At 39.4% G+C, this 20124-nt stretch overlaps 2 protein-coding genes across 4 annotated transcripts in view; one reads left to right on the top strand and one right to left on the bottom strand.

Moving 5' to 3' along the window:
* Tbck (TBC1 domain containing kinase) overlaps window positions 1-10343 on the bottom strand; it is a 149438-nt gene extending 139095 nt beyond the window's left edge. For 2 of the 3 annotated variants that reach the window (XM_021157536.2, XM_029474920.1), the window contains exons 1-2: window positions 10075-10343; window positions 6216-6436 (exon numbers count right to left, since the gene is read on the bottom strand). In XM_021157536.2, the coding sequence (XP_021013195.1) occupies window positions 6216-6408 (193 nt within the window). In that variant the 5' untranslated portion in view covers window positions 6409-6436; window positions 10075-10343. Of the gene's footprint in view, window positions 1-6215; window positions 6437-10070 lie in introns of all 3 variants that reach the window. The other variant, XM_029474919.1, reaches the window with a different exon arrangement.
* Window positions 10344-10530: 187 nt separating this feature from the next.
* Window positions 10531-20124, top strand: part of Aimp1 (aminoacyl tRNA synthetase complex interacting multifunctional protein 1) — a 23865-nt gene continuing 14271 nt past the window's right edge. Inside the window, exons 1-3 of the mRNA XM_021159126.2 lie at window positions 10531-10680; window positions 17679-17812; window positions 19527-19640. Coding sequence (XP_021014785.1) covers window positions 10679-10680; window positions 17679-17812; window positions 19527-19640 — 250 coding nt within the window. The 5' untranslated portion in view covers window positions 10531-10678. The remainder of the gene's footprint in view (window positions 10681-17678; window positions 17813-19526; window positions 19641-20124) is intronic.

Genomic DNA, 20124 nt, shown 5'->3' with positions numbered 1-20124 from the left:
AAAATATGTAATAAAAATATTAAAAATTAAAAAAAAAGAAAGAAAATGGCTCAAGATATTAACTTCAATTTTAAAGATGGCAAAGAAAAAGAAAAAGAAATAGTGCCCATAGTTACCCAGAAGTACAGGAGTTTTGTATAACTTTTATTTTTCTTTGATATTCAATCATTCTGTTTTATATACTTATGAATACTTAAACCTTAATAAAAGAAGATTATACAAGCAAAAAAAAATAGTCTTTTAATTGGACAGAGAAGGAGAAATGTTGAGGATAGCCCTGGGGCTAATTATATTTGAGGTTAATTCCATTCTCCAGTGAGGGGCTGCATACAAGGAATGAGTCAGCACTCTGGTGATTTGCTGTAAACCTGCTTCCTACCTTAATTTGTAACATAAAGGAGAGCTGATGATTGGGCAGATAAAGGGAAGGTGGAGCTGAAGATGGGGAGGAGGAAGAGGAGGCAGAGCAGGAGGAAGAGGAAGAAGAAAAGCAGAGCAGAAGCACATGGCCTGAAGAAACGGAAGTTCTAAGGGGTCTCATCGATGTGGAAGATGTAGCAGTGGATCTGCCCAACCTAGGCGCACAGCATGTGTTCATATTAATTGAGTCGTGTTTTCATTGCCCGGGCATATTTGGGTTGGAGATGTGTTCTGTGTTGAGAAGTACATGCTTATGTCCTAGCTAGATACGATACCTTAGGAGTATTGAAATTCATATGCAACAAACATCAGGATTTATTAAAATATACATACTTCACTAAGCAGTCACTTACAAGTGGATAAGCGTGAGTCTTTTTGTCTATAAGTGACCTGTAGAGCATCTGGTATCAGGCTTCCTCTGTCAACACCTTCAGTGTCTATCAAGGCTTCAAAGTGCTTTATTAGTTTAAACCATGTTAGTAATGTAGAGCCATAACCCATGGCATAACCATCAGCATTTTCCCCAAAAGTAAACGAGTATATACTGAAGGAATCTTTCCATTATTAATGTCTTTTTTTTTCCTAGAACTCATTAGAAGTACACATTCTAAAATTCTGGATGTGTTTGAAAATAGACTTTCTTTGTTATAAAAACAATTAGACTGTACAGAGTAAACTGTCTGGGAATCATTATGTACCAAATAAAAGTCAGCAATACAGTGGCATTATTTATAAATAACAAATATGTAAGGCTGGAGAGATGGCTCACTGAATAAGAATGAATGCCCTCTTCTAGAGTGCCCAGGTTAGGTTCCAACTGCCCACACCTAGTGTTTCACAGCTGCCTATTGCTCCAGCTCCAGGGGTCTGAAGGCAACTATACTGACATGCACATACTCCACCCGCCGCACACATGTAATTAAAAGTAATAAAAATATTCAAAATTAAAACCAACAAATGTGACATCAAGAAATGTCTGAAAAGCACAAAATCTTTTTCTCTAACAAAATTTCTAACAAATTTCACACTCTACATCTATCTAGAGCTATGTGTTTTCAGTCACTGATGGTTAATCAGGAAAGATAACAGAGCAGTTGAATAAATAAAGGCAGTAAAGGAGAGACTTGGGGTCCACAGGGACGGCTCTGAGACTAGAGATGCTTGCCATGTTAGCCTGATCAGCTGAAACTCACATAAGTGTGAAAGAGATAACAAACTCTGAAGTACTGACCTGTGACATTCCACATGCATGCCAGAACATGTTTGTATCCCAGTTCATAATGCATAACGCGCACAGTCACAGAAAAATATAAAAGTTTAAGACAAATTTAAATTTTATAAAAGTATAAATTTTTTAATACAAAGGCAATGAATTATGAATGTCTTGTAATATTGTCTGTTATCATCATACAGTCCCTGCATCATTCTTGTTATTCACAGTAAAACCTAGCTCACCATAGACTAACTCATCACCTTTAAAATGTGATTATTTAAGTAAATCTCTAAACAGTAACACCAACAAAGAAAAACTGATTTACAAATACAGGTGGTACCAGGATTCTGCAGTGGCCAGTTTTGAAAGTCAGCTACAGTCCCCGGGTATTCAGGCAAACATTCGTCTACATAACTCTAGGAAGAAACTGTCTGGATGACTTGGGTTTCTAACCAGGGCCACTAAGAAAGCTTATCCTAAATAACCTAGGTGATCCTGATTCACAGGTTGAATCAATCGGAAGACAGAACTGAGGGTTCCCTGAAAACACAAGTCACAGCTCCTGCCCAAAAATTCAGTGTCTCCTTGAAAACATGACCTGTGGTTTGGGCTGGACTAGCAAGAATCATGGATTCCTGCTCCTAGCACATAATCAATCAGTCTCAGTCTCTCTCTCTCCCTCTCCCTGTAAGGAGCCGTCCTCACATTCGCCATTATAAGATGGCACTGACACCTGTGTTCTAAGTAATAAACAAACCATCTGCACATGCGCTGGGGTAGTTTCCCACCCCATGTGCTCTGCCTTTCCCGTGACGACATTTCTGGCTGATGGGCTGCAGCCAATCAGGGAGTGACACGTCCGAGGCGGAGGACAGTCCTCCATAAAAGGGAGGGGGCTCCGCCACCTCTCTCTCTCTCTCTGGCTCTCTTCCCCACTGGCTCCTGATGGGGTAAGCAATAAAGCTTGTGCCGCAGAAGATTCCGGTTGCCCTGAGTGTGTTCTTACCAGGGGGAACAAAAGCGGCGGGCAATATCTCCCTCTCTCCCTCTCCCACTCTCTCCCCTCCCTCTTTCCCTCCCTCCCTCTGACTCTCACTCACTCTCATTGTCCCTCTCTAGTTTTTTTGTGACATGGTTTTCCTGTGTAACTCTGGCCGTCCTAGAACTTGCTCTGTATTCCAGGCTGGCCTCGAACTCAGATATCAGCCTGCCTCTGCCCCGAGTCCCAAGTACTAGGATCAAAGGTGTATGCCATCACTGCCTGGCTACATGATCTCTTCATACACATAAACTCTACAAGTACATTTCTGTGATATAACCCTGACCCATGCATGCATTTAGGTTTTAATTTATAGGTTATAAGTACAGAATAAATAATACTATGTTCTTAATAATGCTGTTTATTCCATATTTAAATTTCAAATCTCTGTAGTAAAATAATTTTCCTTGATTCATCTCAATGGTAATCACAGAAACATTTCTAAATATCCAATAGCAATCAAAATGGGACACACTACCACTTTAAATCTTCACTGTACTTCTAAACTCTGCTGATATTTCAACTCAAAAAGATTAATCTCCATAAAAATCAGAATATTCAAGCTTTATTGGTTTCATTTAAGTATGTTTCTTTGGATTTTAAAAAATGAATCATGCTTGAAGCCCTGGTCTGGCTTATAAGGTATATAAGGGATCCATTGCTATGTGATACTGATAGCCAAATGAGGTTCAAAGGCAGGCAAGGTTAGTAAGAGTGGTCTTCCCAAGGATGCTCTTTTGTGACAGCCCTATTTCAGTGCTGATGGGGCCCTTTGGTTAGAGGAAGTAAACCTGGAGTGAGGTGGACATGGGGGCCAGAGCTCATGAATTAACCGTCAGACGAAAGGAAGCATATGGGGAATCAAGTCAGAGATGAAGACCACGTCATAGGTTGTGACGCTCCAAGGAGTTTCCCATATGGTGGGAAGAATCTGAAGTTATTAGGAAAGAAGAAAGAAGTCCTAGGAACTAAGTACTTTATTGAAGGTGGCAAGGGTGTGAGAGTGTCCTACTCAGTATGGTCACCAGCTGCAGCAGGATCTCGGCAGGGTTTGCTTGGAGTGGCCTGGGACTGGGAAATCTCGCCATTGCAAGGTGTTTCCTTGGATGCTCTAACTGAAGTGCAAGGGAGTGTGAAGGGTAACAGGAAAACATGCAGGGGTTAGAGTATCGGTTCATTGTTGGGTGGTGTAAAAATCTCTAAAATTCCCCAAATTTTCCAACATCAATATTGTTGAAACCATTTAACACATAAAAATAGTGAGCAAACATTAATTTTAACAATTAAAAAAAGTTGTTAGAGGTGCCTTACTGGGCTTTGTACCAGTGTTGTTAATTATGGACTATGCGGATAGTTACCATTAGCCTTTTGGTTATCATTAAGCCAATTATAATGAAAAATGGCCTTTTCCAGGATTAGTCAGAATTAGGGTTAGCACTCACACACTGCATTAGCTCAAGCTTTCATGCAATAGACACATGGAACACATACAGTAGCCCTGACTCTAGGTCTCTTAATTATTATATTTGTCATATGGTATCACAGTACTTTCTGGTTAAATCACACACAAATTAGCTAATTAAAGAGACACGGTTTAGAGTAGATACTTTGATATCCTTTATGGAGAAAGGAAGCAGAATGCGATATATAGTAAGCAATATTGATAGAGTTAACAGTTTCTTGAGGCGGACTATAAATGTGTAGACTCGTCATAGGTCACAGCAGAGATGTACTTCCCTGACTGTACATGGACAAGACATCCGCAGAAATGTGGAAGTGCAGCTGCTGTGGGCTTCACAGGGTTATACTGCCACACAAAGCGAAGGACATCGAATGCTATCTGTTTACTTAAAGACAAACATCCTTAGGTTGGAAACTAGGTTTTACTCTAAGTCTATACTGTTTCAAAGCCAGTGTTCTTTCGGTTCTTCCCTCCAAATATATTCCCCACAGAAAAAACCTCTTAGTCTTCACCAGAAAGATTAAGCCTGACCAGATCACAGTAATTCTAATAATATTTGCTAAATCAATAAATTAAAGACAACTTTATATTATACAAAGCTCTAATAAAGTAACACATTGTGATGGTTTGTATATGCTCAGCCGAGGGAGTGGCACTATTAGAAGGTGTGGCCCTGTTGGAGTAGGTGTGGCCCAGATTAAAGAAGTGCACCACAGAGCCTGGATCAGGGACTCCTTTTGTTCCAGACTGACTTTGAACTCAAGAGATCTCATTGCCTTAGTCTCCTGGGATTAAGGCATGTACTACCTTTGCTGGGCCTAAGCTTTTCCTAGCCACTATGCTTCAAGATCTCTGCAACAAGAGCCAGGTCAGAAACTTGTGTCTTCCAGCCTCAAGATCAGGATCACAGGTGAGCCCTCCACGTCTGGATTATAGATCATTCTAGATATAGTCAAACTGACAACTAGCATTAGCCAGTACACATATATTTCAATATCTCTAGGTATATTTATATTATATACATATCTACACCTGTGCACACGCATATACATGTGAGTATGAAATACTAATTATAATTATCTACTAGAACTGCTATTTTTATCACTCTTTTCCCCATGTCTCTCACTAAGTTTTCTACAAGCACCTAAATTTTCAGCAAGTATATGGTCAAGCTTTATCGTCTTAAAGGGACCAAACAGCCTGAATGGCGTGGCTATGGCATCATTATATAATTACAGTGACTTCTAGAGGCGTTTATCAAGTAACAATTCATTATTGTAATGTCTTAGTATTCTACTGTTTTGTATTTTCCTCTACGGGATCATGCTCTGCCTCAATTTCCTTATCTATAAAACAACACTGTAACTGTTCCTACCGCACAGTAATATGATAAAGATTATTCATTGCTACAAGTCAATGATTCTCAACCAGTGGGTTGTGGCTTCTTTGGCAAATCTCTATCTCCAAAAATATTTACATTATGTTTCATAATAGTAGCAAAACTACAGTTATTAAGTAGCAACAAAAATAATTTTATGGTTGAAAATTAGTCAACCATTGTAATGAGAGATATCATTACAAAAGATTATTCTGCTCATAGCCTATAAAAACCAAATATTCTCAGAGCAAATACTTTTTCAAAACTGAACTATCCAATTTCAAGTATCGCTTAGTATGCTTTTTCAGAAAAACAAAGAAAAAGTAAATATTTATGAAGGTCGTCTTCACCATTAGGTAGAAATATATGAAACCTATTTTATAGAAAACATGGCTGAATATCAGAAAGCACAAAGGGTTGACTTTCATGTACTTTTTTATCTCCACATGCTCAGTCCAGTACGAAGAACTCAGCGGCACTCAACACTGCTGTCTCAAGGCACACACTTTTCCACTACTTTAGTTCTGTAAAGGCAACTGCAACAATGGACGGTAAGACTCATTTTCACATCAAGTCAGTCAAGTGTACTCTAAAGCACAGAACGCAAAGTCCTGACTGCTTGCCAACAGATACTGATGCAGTATTTTCAAACTGCATCTTGAATTGAAGCAGTGAACACAAAATTCAAAAGAAAAGATCTTACCATGCTTTCCCCTAGAAATATCCACATATTGGCACAGTCTGGGGTGGGTGATGGTCTTAAGGATTTGAAAGCGACCTAAGATTTTGATGGAATTTGGTGTGAGAGGAAGTCCATTGCTTCCACAAACATCATGTGGGAGAGCAGAGGCAAAGAAGGTAAAGGCGCCCATCTCAGCATCCTTCAGAGGAAACATTTTGTAGTCTTGGATCCTTTAAGACGATCTACAAAACGAGAGAATTTTATGACACAATGAGCTAACATTAATCCAGTACTTTCTCACTTTAAAATTAAAAGTCAACTTGGAAAAACAATACAAAACAACCATGATACTCTGAGAGCAAATATTAAAAAAAAAAGCCAAAGTTTAAAAATTTAAAGACAATATTTTAAATAAAAACACCCAAGCACATGTTTATATTGCAGCTCAAAATCAATTTCAAAGGTTTTCAATAGCGTGAAAAAGAGAAGAGTTAGAAGATTTCATCTTCACATTCAATATCCCTGCAACTGAGGAGGGATGTGTTGTTGCTTTGCTGTTTTGCTTTGTACAGGGTCCTCACCTAGCCCAGGCTGACCTTCAACTCCTAACCCCCTGCCTTCACCTCCCAGGGACTTGCTTACACACATGCACCACCTCGCATGGCCACGTCTGTAACTTGTAAATCTTGAGGAAATCTGATACCGTATGCTCATGTTAGTGAAGTTCCTCTCTTACCTAAAGCTTGACTAACCTACTGTCCTCCTAGTTCAATGAGTTTAAGAAGTGACTACACAGTACGTACAAAAGAGCGACATCACCAAATCAGAAACAAGTATGCAAGTGTGTAGCAGGAAATGGTTGACGTGGCCTCTTCAGATTCAGGGACTTCACCTTAAAGAACCTGCACAATGCTAAGCCGAAGTCAGAAGAGAGCTTTAAGTTAGAATGGTGATGTGAAATGCTGAAGTACTAAAGAGTCAGTTTGCCCCAATAGATATGGACAGTCATTTATTTTTCAAATATAAGAGAAAAACAGATAAGGAAGGGAGGAGAAAGGAAAAAAGGGAAAGTGGGAAGGAAAAAGGAAGATGGAAGAGGAAGGAAAGGCAAGTGAGTAAAGTGACCGTAAATTCTAATAACTGCTCTAAACACTGGGAAAGAGAGATGCTGGGAGGGCAAGAGAGGAAAGGGAAGCTGGGAAGGAAGTCCTCAATGTCAGAACTGTTAGTAATCTAGGTAAGTTGGAGCTGTCCTAAAACAGGCATCTGGGCAACAAGCTTCTCCATGTGCAGGAAACACCAAACAACCGTGCTTTGTTCTTTGTGGTGCGCATGTGTAAGCAAGTACCTGGGAGGTGACGGCAGGAGGATTAGGAACTCAGGGACACTGAGTCAAGGCCAGCCTGGGCTAGATGAGAACCCTGTACCAAAGCTGGACAAAACAAAACTTGGCTTCTAAACACTGATCTAATGAGAATCATTGGGTAGTTTAGAAGCAACTATAGTATAAAGAGCAAAAATGAAGATTAACTCGCATACATAATACATACATACATACACACAGCTCTGATGGCATCTGAGATAATTTGTGTGAAATGAAAATTCCAACTATATCTATAGAGAGATTTGAGAAAATATTACACCTATTATATAATGATATAAAGAAAATAGAAAGTAACACGTCCCAAGAGTAAAGATTAATGACCAATAGATTCGTGAGAAAATAAACAGATTCCTCAGAAATCAAGGAATCACACGTTAGTCACACTAGAATTTATTGCTACAATATAGTAAAAGTCATAAAAGTCAACATCATATCATCACATGCTATTAAAAAGAAAATCCACATCAAACAGTTCAAGTTGCCATATAAGAAGGACCATGCTCACACCTATTATAAGCACATTTCTCTAGGATGTAATTTAATACAACAGAGGGGATAGACAATAAACGTAAAGAAACAATAAAATTTATATGAGTCCTGTAGGAATAAACACAAAATAGAAGCTATCCAGAAGAACTAAAACACCATTTGCTTAGCAAAAAAGCCATTGACTTCTAAGTCAAATATGTTCAAGGAGAGGAGAATGGAATGGGGGCTTCCAGGTATGCCATAGAAGGGGATGCATATTTTCTCCAAAGAGAAACCAAAAGGCAAAAAACAGAGGAAGGGGGTTTGAAAAGGAGAAAGGTTAAAAATATGTCTAAACATACAATCTACTAAGTCAAGCACACTTACCATTGGAGGGAAAGAACGAACTTGAATTATCTTTGATATTACAAAAAGGTCCATGGTCATGACATTGAGGGAAGGAAAAAAATGTGACCTAGCACACTGTGTGGGTTTGCAGAGAAATAATTATAAATCCCTAGTACTATGAACATTTGTTTTTCTGCACATAGATTAAACAATACACTTAGGAACTATGACTAATTTTGACAATGTGTAAGTAAAAGTCCTGCTAAGGAAAAAATGCAGGTGTCGCTAGACTACACTAGGAATTAATGATAGCACTATTTGCTAGACTTCATCAGCTAATTAGTCATAACTTTTTGTTTAAAGATACTACTTGCTTTCAAAACATAAAAAGCCAAGTACTAATAGCCATATGCATTTGATGACTGACCAGGAGAGAAACCCTAGACTGCCTCAATCTGGTTTGACAATTGAAATTAATGTGTGCTCTTTATAATAAAAAGGATATACCCATTAGTGCCACCACAGATCGGCTATGCCCATCCAGTTTTTACGAAAAGTTCTGATGCAAACCACTTCATATCCAATCCACACCTCAGACTTGCTCTACAAGAAGCCGTTAGAGCGCAAGGCTCCTCTGTTCATTGGGAGCCAAATAAAATCTCCCATAGGTTTTCAGAATTAATGGACCTGAAAACTTGGTAACACGGGCGAATTTGTTTTCTGTGGTGATAAATGGAGAGAGCCAGTGCTATTCTCATCATAAGAGAGGAGTCAAAACACATACTCAAAAGTTCATGTGAAAATAGTTATGACCACTATTCTGAATCTTGTCGATACTGTGAGCTAGCTTAAGTCTACTTGAATCTTAATTTCTTATTCAATGAGTAGATGCAAAAATTACAGAAAGTTATATCTACATACCAGGCTTGAAGTCATAGGAAAGGTGAGACATAACCTCGACATTTTAATATTTAGCTTTTACAATGATATATTAGATTTTCCGTTATAGACATTAAATAACATACAACTGAAAAAATCAGACAATGTTTATGATTCAAAAAGATAAACCACAAGCAAGAAAACAAATTTCAGTATCAGTCTACCTCTCTGGTGTGCATGAAGCTCACAAACAAAAAATAGACACACACATACACAGGTGCTCACACTCGGTAACTAGAAGAGAGTGAAAAATGAAAACGATGAAGAGATTACAAGAGAAAGCCATGTAGGCAGGTAGTTGGCTTGGAAAATTTACTCAGGGAATACTTTGAAACTTCTACGTTAAGTCTGACGTTTCTGTAGCTAGAACACTGAAAACCACAAACATGGCCTGCACCTACAATGAACAAGACACAATGTAAACTCTGAAAGAGATTGGAGATGACTCACGTGAGTCGAAAATGTTAAAAAGAAGGAGGAGGAGGAGGAGAAAAGAAAGAGAAAAAAGAGGGGTAGTGGGGAGACGTGTATTTTATCCAGAGTAAAATGGTATTTGCATTTCTAAGACACGGTGAACTTAGGCTACAGAGAGAAGGAAGTTTGGAGACAAACACAGCAGCAAGCAGCTCCACAGGTTGGTTCTACGGGTTCCTGCAGAATGGCCGGGTCACTCCCCAGCACCTGATTGTCCCACAAGCCCCACCCACTACCGCCAGGCACGCTGAACACCAGAATACCTGCCTGAATCTGGGGGCGCAGAGATTGGGGTGGGGGATGAGCTCCTAAGCGCGGAAGCTATGCCTGGCAGTGCTTAGTGGGCCGTATCCTGCATTTCAGGCGCGTCTACAAGAGGCCGCCTAGGGAAGGTGACAGCCAGAGCGACACGCCTCCGTCGCGCGGGCCTCCCGGGTCCCTGGCTCAGAACCCGAGGGTGAGCGCGTGCCTCGCTCCACTGACAGCGCCCAGCACCCCCTCCCCCGCCGCCGCCTCGGGTCGGCCACTGCTCATGACGTCACATCTCCGAGACGCAACCCAGGGGGAAGACCCCAAAACTTCCGGCCGCCTGTCCCTTGCCCAGACAGACAGCCAAATGTAGCGAGTGAGAAAGAGGTGAGGGGAGATCGGAGGGAGGGAGGAAGGAAGTGGGAGATGGGAGCTCAGTGTGGTACAGGGAGAGAGCTGGCGCAGGCAGCGGACGGCCGATGAGCGGTGAAACTGTGAAACGCTCAGGCATTTATCCGGGACAGCCTCCTGGGTCCTTTCTCGCTGCCGGGGACTGCGGGAGGCTGGCCCTTCCTTCTCCCGGCTGGAGGCTGCTCAAGAGCTGCGGTTGGGTCACCGCTTCATGTGAGTGTCCCGATCCAGAGTTCTTCCCTTTCTCACCCGGGAAAAAGAACCTGACCTTCTGTGTAGTAGTGGAAAGCGCGGTCATAACCTCCACCCACGTGCGGTGAGAAGCAGAAAAAGCTTGGCCCCCTTTTGATTCAACTTAGTTTGGGGAATGAATACGTGGCCGAGGGAGAGCATGCTACTGGAGGCAGGGGATGAATGCATTACCTTGTTTCCTTTTAAGTGAGAGTGCAAAGGATTTCCAGTGTTTGTACGTGAGGACGGGTTGAAGAAGGAGATTCCTTGATTTCAACAGATATTAGAAACACCAGCTACCACTATACTCCCGGCAACAGTTTAGTTATTGGATAAAGATCCATAAACAAAGTAGAAATGACTGTCAACGAAACGGACAAAAATCCCAGTCGTTGCCTCTCGGCTAGAGCTTATTGTTGAAGTACCGCATTAAAAGTAAGGTGAACACTCCGTATTTTAATATTGATATGTTTTGCTTATGGGTATGTGTGCATGCCCAAATGAGTTTTTGTGCAAAACTTGTGTGGAGGTAACCGCGGAGGCTAGAAAGCATCAGACTCCTGGGACCTGGAGTTACCTGTGATTGTGTGCTCCTGTGTAAGTGCTGGGGCCTGAGCTTGGGTTCCCTGCAACAAGCACTAAACACTTTTTAGTGTTGGCATTTTATACTTAAACATTTTAGATTATAAGTACTGCACAGAAAAGGTATTAAGCCATAAAGAAAGGTAGATTATTTGACATGGTTGCCAGAGAAGGTTCTCAAGGAAAAGATGGCTTTCTAGGAAGGAGGTGACACAAATGGAATTAACGATAGAGAAAACCTTCAAGAAGTACAGTCAGTCATAAGGCCAAGCCATTGCGAAGGCCATGCAACGGAGGAAAGAGGTGAGGGGAGATCGGAGGGAGGGAGGAAGGAAGTGGGAGATGGGAGCTCAGTGTGGTACAGGGAGAGAGCTGGCGCAGGCAGCGGACGGCCGATGAGCGGTGAAACTGTGAAACGCTCAGGCATTTATCAGGGACAGCCTCCTTTGGTCCTTACCAAAGTATGAATGGGTCTGACCAATGCCTGTGGGCTCAGAACTGAGAGAAGGGATTCATGATGGAGACAGAGTGTGGGCTAATCGTGGGGAGTGAAAGCCATAGAAGGTTTTCCAAGGCCAAGTAATGTTACCCAGCTTCGTTTTAAGAGGGTTACTCCCTAACCCTCTTAGACTGGGTGCAGAAGTGAGGAAGGAGATCAGTTAGGAGGCTTTTGTTTTTACCTCAAAGGGAACATACCAGTGGCTTCAATAAAGGTTCTAAGTGACCAGTCAGGTCTTGAGTGTCCCCAGTGCACATACAAAGTGTTTCCCAAATAATGAAAGCAATTAGGCTTTGGGAAACATTTTGAGTGAATTGTGTGAATTTCAGAATGACAAACATAAGTTAAAGTCATGGTTTTGCCATATAATAATTGGATGAATCCAGTCAATACATGTACTTCCTCCTGGTGTATAAAATGATATCTTACATGGTGGAGAGTCAATGTCAAGTGTCATCCATTAGTTATTGTTCTTATTTGCATTCTTGAATTGGAAGTAGGCGTGATGGTGTGGTTGAAGCGATTGGTTAACTTATTTTAAAAATGAAACGATAAAAGATTGTTCACTGTGATCACAGGAGGCCTAGCCAAGCCTTTTGCATTTTATGTCTGTATTCTACGGGGAGAAAAGGTTTTGAATTAAGTCATAATATTATAAAAGCATGGATTATCCCTTCATAGTAATCAGTCTTACCTTCTCCCCTCATTGTCATCATTTAATATGGCTAGAACTTCCTGTGTCCTCATCAGAAAAAAAGAAAAAAAGAGAAAAAAAGGCTCTTTGGTAAAGGGATAAGAATCTAGAATAAATAGGAGCTTCCACCAGAAACAGTCTCAGGTCTTCTATGGGTTTCAGCAAGGCTTGGTTTAAAAACTTACCAGTGGGATTAATGTCAGTGAGTGGTTCTGGAGTACATTGCTCTCACATCTAATCGCAGTATTTACTTGTCCTTACCTTCTGACTTGTGACATGTGTGTTAAATGCCAACAGGAATTTAAAGTGGTCTAAGGTACCATGTTGCTGTAGAATATCTTGGCAATTAGATTGTGAAGCAACTGGGGAAATGTTTAGAAGGCAAGATTGGGAATGAAGGGAAGAAGAGAAAAAAACATGATTGCTATTAATTCTCACATTTATATCTCTGAAACTGGGATGTATTTTTAAATTATCTACATCTTCAGACCACTCTAGATTACCCTCTGGTGACATAGTTTTCATTGTGTCAGTTATGAAAGTCCTCATAAATGTTAATGTTATTCCGTTGTGTGCCATGTTGGTATTTAGCTTATTAAGTATAATTCCTATTTTATGTATACTTTTAGTGATTGTGACTTAGAGTCAAAATGAAGTTACTGTGTATTCAGAAATACAAGAAAACAAAGTAGTAATATAAAGCAACAATCTAAGTCTAAATTTAAAAAGGTTTTCAGTGAACATAATATATGAAAAATATTAAAGTGGTTTACAGGTTGTGACCCAGCTAGCCCATCAGTGGCTGTCCACTACCCGAATGTCCAAGAAGGAAGCTCGGAGTTGTTCAGCCCATGAGACTGGACGTTTCAGATGGTCTTAAATATGCACCAGCCTTCCAAAGGAGTAGGTTCTAATGCCAGGGAAGGGATGGATTTGCCGGTGAGAGTTAGCGCAAGCAGGCTAAAGGAGTGAGCTGCCATCTTCTATGTTCTTTATATGGGCTGACAACAGGCATGGCCCAAATTAAAGGTGGGTCTTCCCACCTCAAATGATTTAATTAAGAAAGAAAAAAATCCTTTATAGGTGTGCTTAGCCTCTTGGGTTTTTTAATTGCAGATATAGTCAAATTGACAACCACAAATAGCTTCAAAATGTGTCTAATGGATCAAGAGCATTGGAGCAAATGAATCTACAGTGTGTAGAGGAAGTTCAATTATATATGCTATATGTATGAATGAAATTAAAATAGTAAACTGTTTTTGGAGTAGTTTTATTCTTGATGGCATCATAGATTTGATGAAGTTGAGTGTTGGGAAGTATTATATTTAAGAAAAGTACATTTTTTTTTTTTTTTTACATAATTGTGATTCTGAAGTAGTGCAATTAGGGATCCAGCGAATAGAAGGGCATTTCCAAATTTCTGTAGAATTCTTGTGCTAAAAAGTAAAATGAAAACTGCACATGAAAATTTGGTTTTCAGTAACTTTTGAAAAAAAGTAAAAGTTTTCTAACTTTCAGAACCTGGTGCCAGAATGGTTGGTAGTTAAAAGAAATCACAGGCAATTTGAATGAAGTAGGAATTTCAACTAAGGAGATTACTGAAATAACAAAGCAATCCAGGAAAGATAGGAATCTCAGAAAGTCGTATCTTAAGTCATGTCTTACTCTTTGATGTGTACTCTAAATTCATGCATTTGGTATTGTGTGTACTTAACCATGTAATGCATTGCTCTCTGTGTGTTTCATGAAACATCACAAATTGAGTCAAAAATCTTGTGTAACAATTTCATGCCTTTCCAATGTTTTTATCATAATTTTTTTATTAGTACTAGAGAAAGCATCAGTAATGTACAGGAATTATGTTTGATGTGTTGCCTTCCTACCTTTTTCGTGCTCTCCATAAAGTTCTTTTATGAGCAGGTACTGTACATACAATGAAGCATTAAATCTATTTTCATCTCGTTTTTTTAACAAGTTACCATAGAAACCAAATAAACATCTCAGATCATCCAGACAATGCAGCCCCAGTCAATGCTGATGGGTGCTGTGTGCTTCAGGTTCCGGCTGTAATTAGATTGGAAAATGCCTGATGATTAATTATGTGTGGAGAAACTACAACATGCTCATTACAAGAACTAGCTCGAGCATCAGATAGACTTGAGTTTCAATCCTCATTTACTGCCTCTACTACCTGGGAAAATTAATTTCAGTTGTCTTCTGTTATAATGTCTTCTGTTGAAATTTTCATAAATGATTCATGTACTTAGGCAGCAAGTAATAAATATTTTACAAGTATTATATGTTATTTCTATTATCATGTATGAGAAGTGTGTATATCAGAATAATAAAGGCTCTGAGTTCAATAAGGAGACTTTTTAAAAAGATATTTTTATCTTAATGTGCATGTGTGTGTGTGTGCGCATGCATGCCTGCATTTGTGTGCATGCACCATTACGTGCATACCTAGAGCCTGCAGAGGCTAGAAGAGGGGTTCAGCCTGGAGCTGAGGCTACAGGTGGTTGTTGAGTGTCCATGTAGATGCTCGGAATTAAACCTGGGTTCTCCAGTCCCAAGGAGACTAAATACTTTCAGAGTAAGCCTGCACTTTGTACTACAGTAAAATAAAACCACTGTGGAGTAACTAACATAAAATAGTAAGATGAGCTCTAGATTACCAGGCAAAGGTTTAAGTTTTCAGTGTTGTTAAAGTAGCACCATTTCCCTAAACAGAACCATATTTATTTTCCTTCCAGTCTTCTGTGTTTCCCTCTTTTGTTTGAAAGTTTAGTGAGTGCTTATTTTCTCTCTCTACTGTGAACACAACATGAGACAAATTCAGGGGTTGTAAGAGATCATGGACATAAATTACTTTTAGGAACCTGACACTCAAATGAAATTTAATAGTGTCAAGTTGGCATATGTCATTCTATTATTAACCCTGGGTGGCAAGGGTGACCCTAAACTGCGTGGTGATGATTTGTGATTGCAAGAAGACATAGAGATCAAGCTCTGAACAGCAGTATCCAGGCAACATGTGAAGGAAAGGCCCTATGGAGGGGTGGGAGAGCAGGTGAGAGCATCCTAATAGAAATTCAGACAGTGAAGCAAGAAGTTGTTCACACAGCCCACACACACAGCCTCTTAAGTGTTTTTCACTTAAGGTTGGTTGACTGTGACCGCCTTTTCTAAAGAACTGTATTCTTCTACCATTAGTTGCATATTGCTAAAAACATTAAGAAAAACATAGGTGTCTGTTAGCTTCCTCTTTGCTGCTGTGATTAAAATGCTGACCAAAAGCAACTTGGCTGAGGAGCCGTTTTGTATTTCTCCGTTTAGTTAGCAATGAAGTTGGAGCAGGAGGAAGGGTGCTTACAGGCTAGCTCTCCTGCTCTCCTTGAGCAAGCATTCTTGTGATAGGTCAGGACTCCCTGCCCAGTGACACACCACGCGCTTCTTCAGGGGGACTTCAGACTACTGGACTCCCTTTCCTTCTGTCGACTGTACTTCCTCCTCCAGGAGTCTGCTCAATATCCCAAGTCTTTAGTTTCCGCAGTCATGTGGCAGTTTCTGTTTGCAGGTAAAGATGCAAGCTTTTCAAATGCCTTCCGTGTAGTCCTAAGGCCAGGACAACTCACATACAGTAAGCTCCCTGTTAAAAACACAAAGTTCTGAACTAATGTAGTGATACTTGATGGTCTGTGTGCAAGTTACATTTTTATTTATGCCCTTAAGTGTTCAGAAAATCATGAAAATAGTAAATAGAGACCAACAACAACAATATCATGCCACCAAGCAGCCCACTGTGTTCCAAGCGTCTTGAAGATAAAGATTGTATGGGTTCCTTTTTGTGTTTGAATGGCTAAAGTACGAGTTTGTGGAGAGCATGTGCTTAGCTGCTTCCTGGGGCTTTTCTCGACTGGATTGCTGTTTATGCGCCCCATGCTATTAGCAACTTGTTACATGGTGCTTTGCTTGGGCATCTACATATCCCATCATGCATTGTGAAGTTGAGAGTATTTTGAAGGTGGTTGTTCTTGTGAAAAATGTAACCGCTTTTAAACATTTATAATGTAGGGCTGGTATTAAATAGCCTTTTCAAATAACAAAACAGTTGTGTTATTTGTTAAACACTTGAAGTCTTGCAGTGAGTGCCTTTACTCCTTGAAAATTGGTATTTCTGCAACACTTTTGTCTTATTTATCATTATTTGTTTTATTTTTAGCTATAAATTGGTAGTAAATCAGGAAAATATGAATATTTCATATTGTTAATAATTTTTAATTTTGGTTTTTGAGTGTGTTTATCTTTGCAGCAGCCAGTTTAACGCAGTGAGTTAATCTCTGATGTTTGCTTATATGCATTTTACTGTACCTTAACAATACTTTTCCTTTAGATTTATTATAAAAATTCTAAAAATTATTACAAAGGTTATTGTTAGATCTCAGGTAGTCCATAATGAGCTCAGACTGGACTGGAGAAGGAATTCTGCATTTAGATAAAAGCCAGCATTCCTATGGAACTTGGAAAGAGTTGCCATTCTGCCATTTCTCAACCTCTGGCAGAAGGGACATGTGGCTATCTGTGGTGTTTATCAGCATATCAAGTGCATGCTGGCCTCTGGGCTGCCTCAGTATCAACAATTACCTGTTACACATTTCAAAGTCCAACTAGCATCCTGCCCTTCCCTCTCCTCCTTGTAATCCTCTAAGGCTTTAAAGTTTTCCAGCCTTAAATCTAGTTAAATAGCATTTATTTTCTGCACTTAAGAACAAAGTAGATTTTCTCTTCTAAACAAATACAGAAATTTGTTCTTTTAACATTTCTGCCCAACTTGCTTTTCTTTATCTTCTTTGTGTGTGTGTGTGTGTGTGTGTGTGTGTGTGTGTGTGTGTGTGGTTTGTGTGCATGTGGGTGCTTGCTATCAAAGGTAGTGCTGGCCTGCTTTCTAAGGGTATCTTCTGTCTCCTTCCAAGATGACAGTCCTGGCTACAAGGCATATACATAGGTTATGTGACAAGCACTTCACCCACTGAACCATCTTCTCAGACCCTGCTTGCTTCTCTGTTCTCTAATGAAAAGCATTTAAGGTATTGCTCAGTTGTAGGAGAAAGTGTTTCTTCCTCAGGTTGCTTTCTCAACATCCTGTAAAAAGCTCGTTTTCTTTCCATTTCCATAGTACGGTCATTGCTTTCCTTTTTTACTTAGGTTTCTCTGTCGATTCTGGGGAAAGATGGCAACTAATGATGCTGTTCTGAAGAGGCTGGAGCAGAAGGGTGCAGAGGCGGATCGGATCATCGAACATCTCAAGCAGCAGGTTGCTCTTCTTAAGGAGAAAGCAAGTAAGGATGTTTAAACGGTCTAAGGAAATACTGACCGGAAGATGTTTACTGTATAAATTATAACTTGATTATTTTAATTATGGCTTTTAGAGTCCCTTAATTTTCAGTATAAAAGTACTCTAGGATTATGATAACTTAGAATTGATCTATAGTGAATGTCGTATTTGCGTTTTGATATGATAAAATACCAAAAACAACTTGAAGAGGAATGGGTTTATTTCAATTTATAGCATAGTCTATGTTATGGGAAGTCAAAGCAGGAACTTGGAGGTGGGGACTAAAGCATAGGCCGTGGAGGAACGCTGGTTACTGGCTTGCTTAGATGCTTTCTTATACACATAGGAACTCCTGCCCTGGGGAGCCATCACCCACAGCGTTAGGCTCTTCCATATTAATCATTAGTCAAGAAAGTCCCGTATAGACCAGTGTGGTAAGGCTTTTCTCAATTGAAATTCATTCTTTTTAAAAGACTCTTAATTTGTGTAAAGTTGACAAAAACTAACCAGGGCAGTAAATAATAATTAGAGAAAATAATAATATTGTTTTAGGACTGATAAAAGAAGAGTCTATCATTTAAGAATAGTTCTTATATTATTAGAGGTTTATAAGATGAATTAGGGAAATATAATGAAATCAAGTAATACTCTAAGTTTTAAAGGCTAAGATGTATAATTTTCATATTCTTTGTTCTTTGAGGTTTTTGAGAAATTGCTACAGTGTATAAAAAGAATCTGCTATATTTCTTAGGAACTTGATCTCATTGATTTATTTATTTCTCAGTAGCCATTGTTGGTACTAAAATCAAAATTATAGATTTACTCTAAGAATAAGGAATGTGGGCTAGGGTGTGACTTGATGGTGGCCTCCTATCGTGTGTTTGGGGCCTTCGGATTGATCCTGGCACTGAACAAGACAGAGGTGGTGAATGAGCTGTGAATGCAAGAAAACACAGTGGACACTGAGTATTAAAATTTTCAGATGTGATAAAAACACTTTAAAATGCATTGCATTTGTATATGTAGTAGCTAAGGTTCCAGTGAAATTAACTATTTATATGGTTTACACTCAGAATTATACAATTGTATACTAGAAAGTCCTGCTGAACATCTGGAATCCTTGGCTCCTGCCTAATAAATTCCAGAAATAACTTAATTGTGACTACCCAGAATAATCCTTTCTAGAGGATACTGCCTTCTCTGCAAAGAATCATCACCGTGTGCTATATTGTTTATTAGGTTTTTACAGAGGACAGAGAAATGATATTAAGGAGAATAACTACAGAAGATACCTCCTTTGACCTCCGGGCTCTACATACCCATACATGGGGTGTGTGTGTGTGTGTGTGTGTCCCACTGTCCCACTTTCTATTTTATAAATTTTTATCAAATTAACTGATTATGGATCAAATATATACATGGTGGTGAGAATATGTTCACTAAATATATAGATTGATTTCCTTGTTTTGAATCTCTAAATCACTATATTATTTACATCTTCAGAGATTAGGTTCTGTGAGAGTCCTATACCCAATGTCCCAATGACTACCAATAGATTGCTAATACTATTAACAAATAGTAAATTGTTATCAAGCAACTGGCCAAATATTCGTTTCTGTCACTACTTCAGCTGTAGCGGTACTTTCTATGCCTTTTTCAGATAATATCCCAACAGGACATTTGAAAAACACTTTCTAACTGAATTGTCTTGATTCTAGTTTTGCAGGCAACATTGAGAGAAGAAAAGAAACTTCGAGTTGAAAATGCTAAACTGAAGAAAGAAATAGAAGAGCTAAAGCAAGAGCTGATTCTGGCAGAAATTCATAATGGAGGTGAGTATGAGGTGTAGGGTGCTCGCTTTACAATCTTATTATTTATGTTTTTTCGTCTTTCTCATCCTCAAAAAGTATAAGAAAAAAATTGTCTTCAGTCATCTTTATTTTATACCTTAAGACAATGAAACTTAGAGGTGCAAATTACTTGTTTAAAAAAAAAAATCAAAGAACTTTTGTTACCCAAGCCACCCAAATAATTACCAGGTGAGCTACAAATCATAAATAAAGTTAAAATGTTATTGACTTGTTTAAGAAAGCTTCCTCTCTCTCCTCTTGTTTGTGCTGGAGTTGGGAGGGCTGGATGTGTGCATATTTGCATGTGTGGCTCATGGTTTCTCATGCGTGTGGAGGCCAGCGATTCATGATGAGGTGAACTTTTGTTTTTCCACTTTTTTTTTTTTTTTTTTTTTGGTTTTTCGAGACAGGGTTTCTCTGTATAGCCCTGGCTGTCCTGGAACTCACTTTGTAGACCAGGCTGGCC

This window comes from Mus caroli, chromosome 3 (assembly GCF_900094665.2).
Source record: "Mus caroli chromosome 3, CAROLI_EIJ_v1.1, whole genome shotgun sequence".
Classification (NCBI taxonomy): Eukaryota; Metazoa; Chordata; class Mammalia; order Rodentia; family Muridae; genus Mus; species Mus caroli.
The sequence above is the reverse complement of the archived record's forward strand: the minus strand, read 5'-3'. Positions and strand labels throughout refer to the sequence as shown.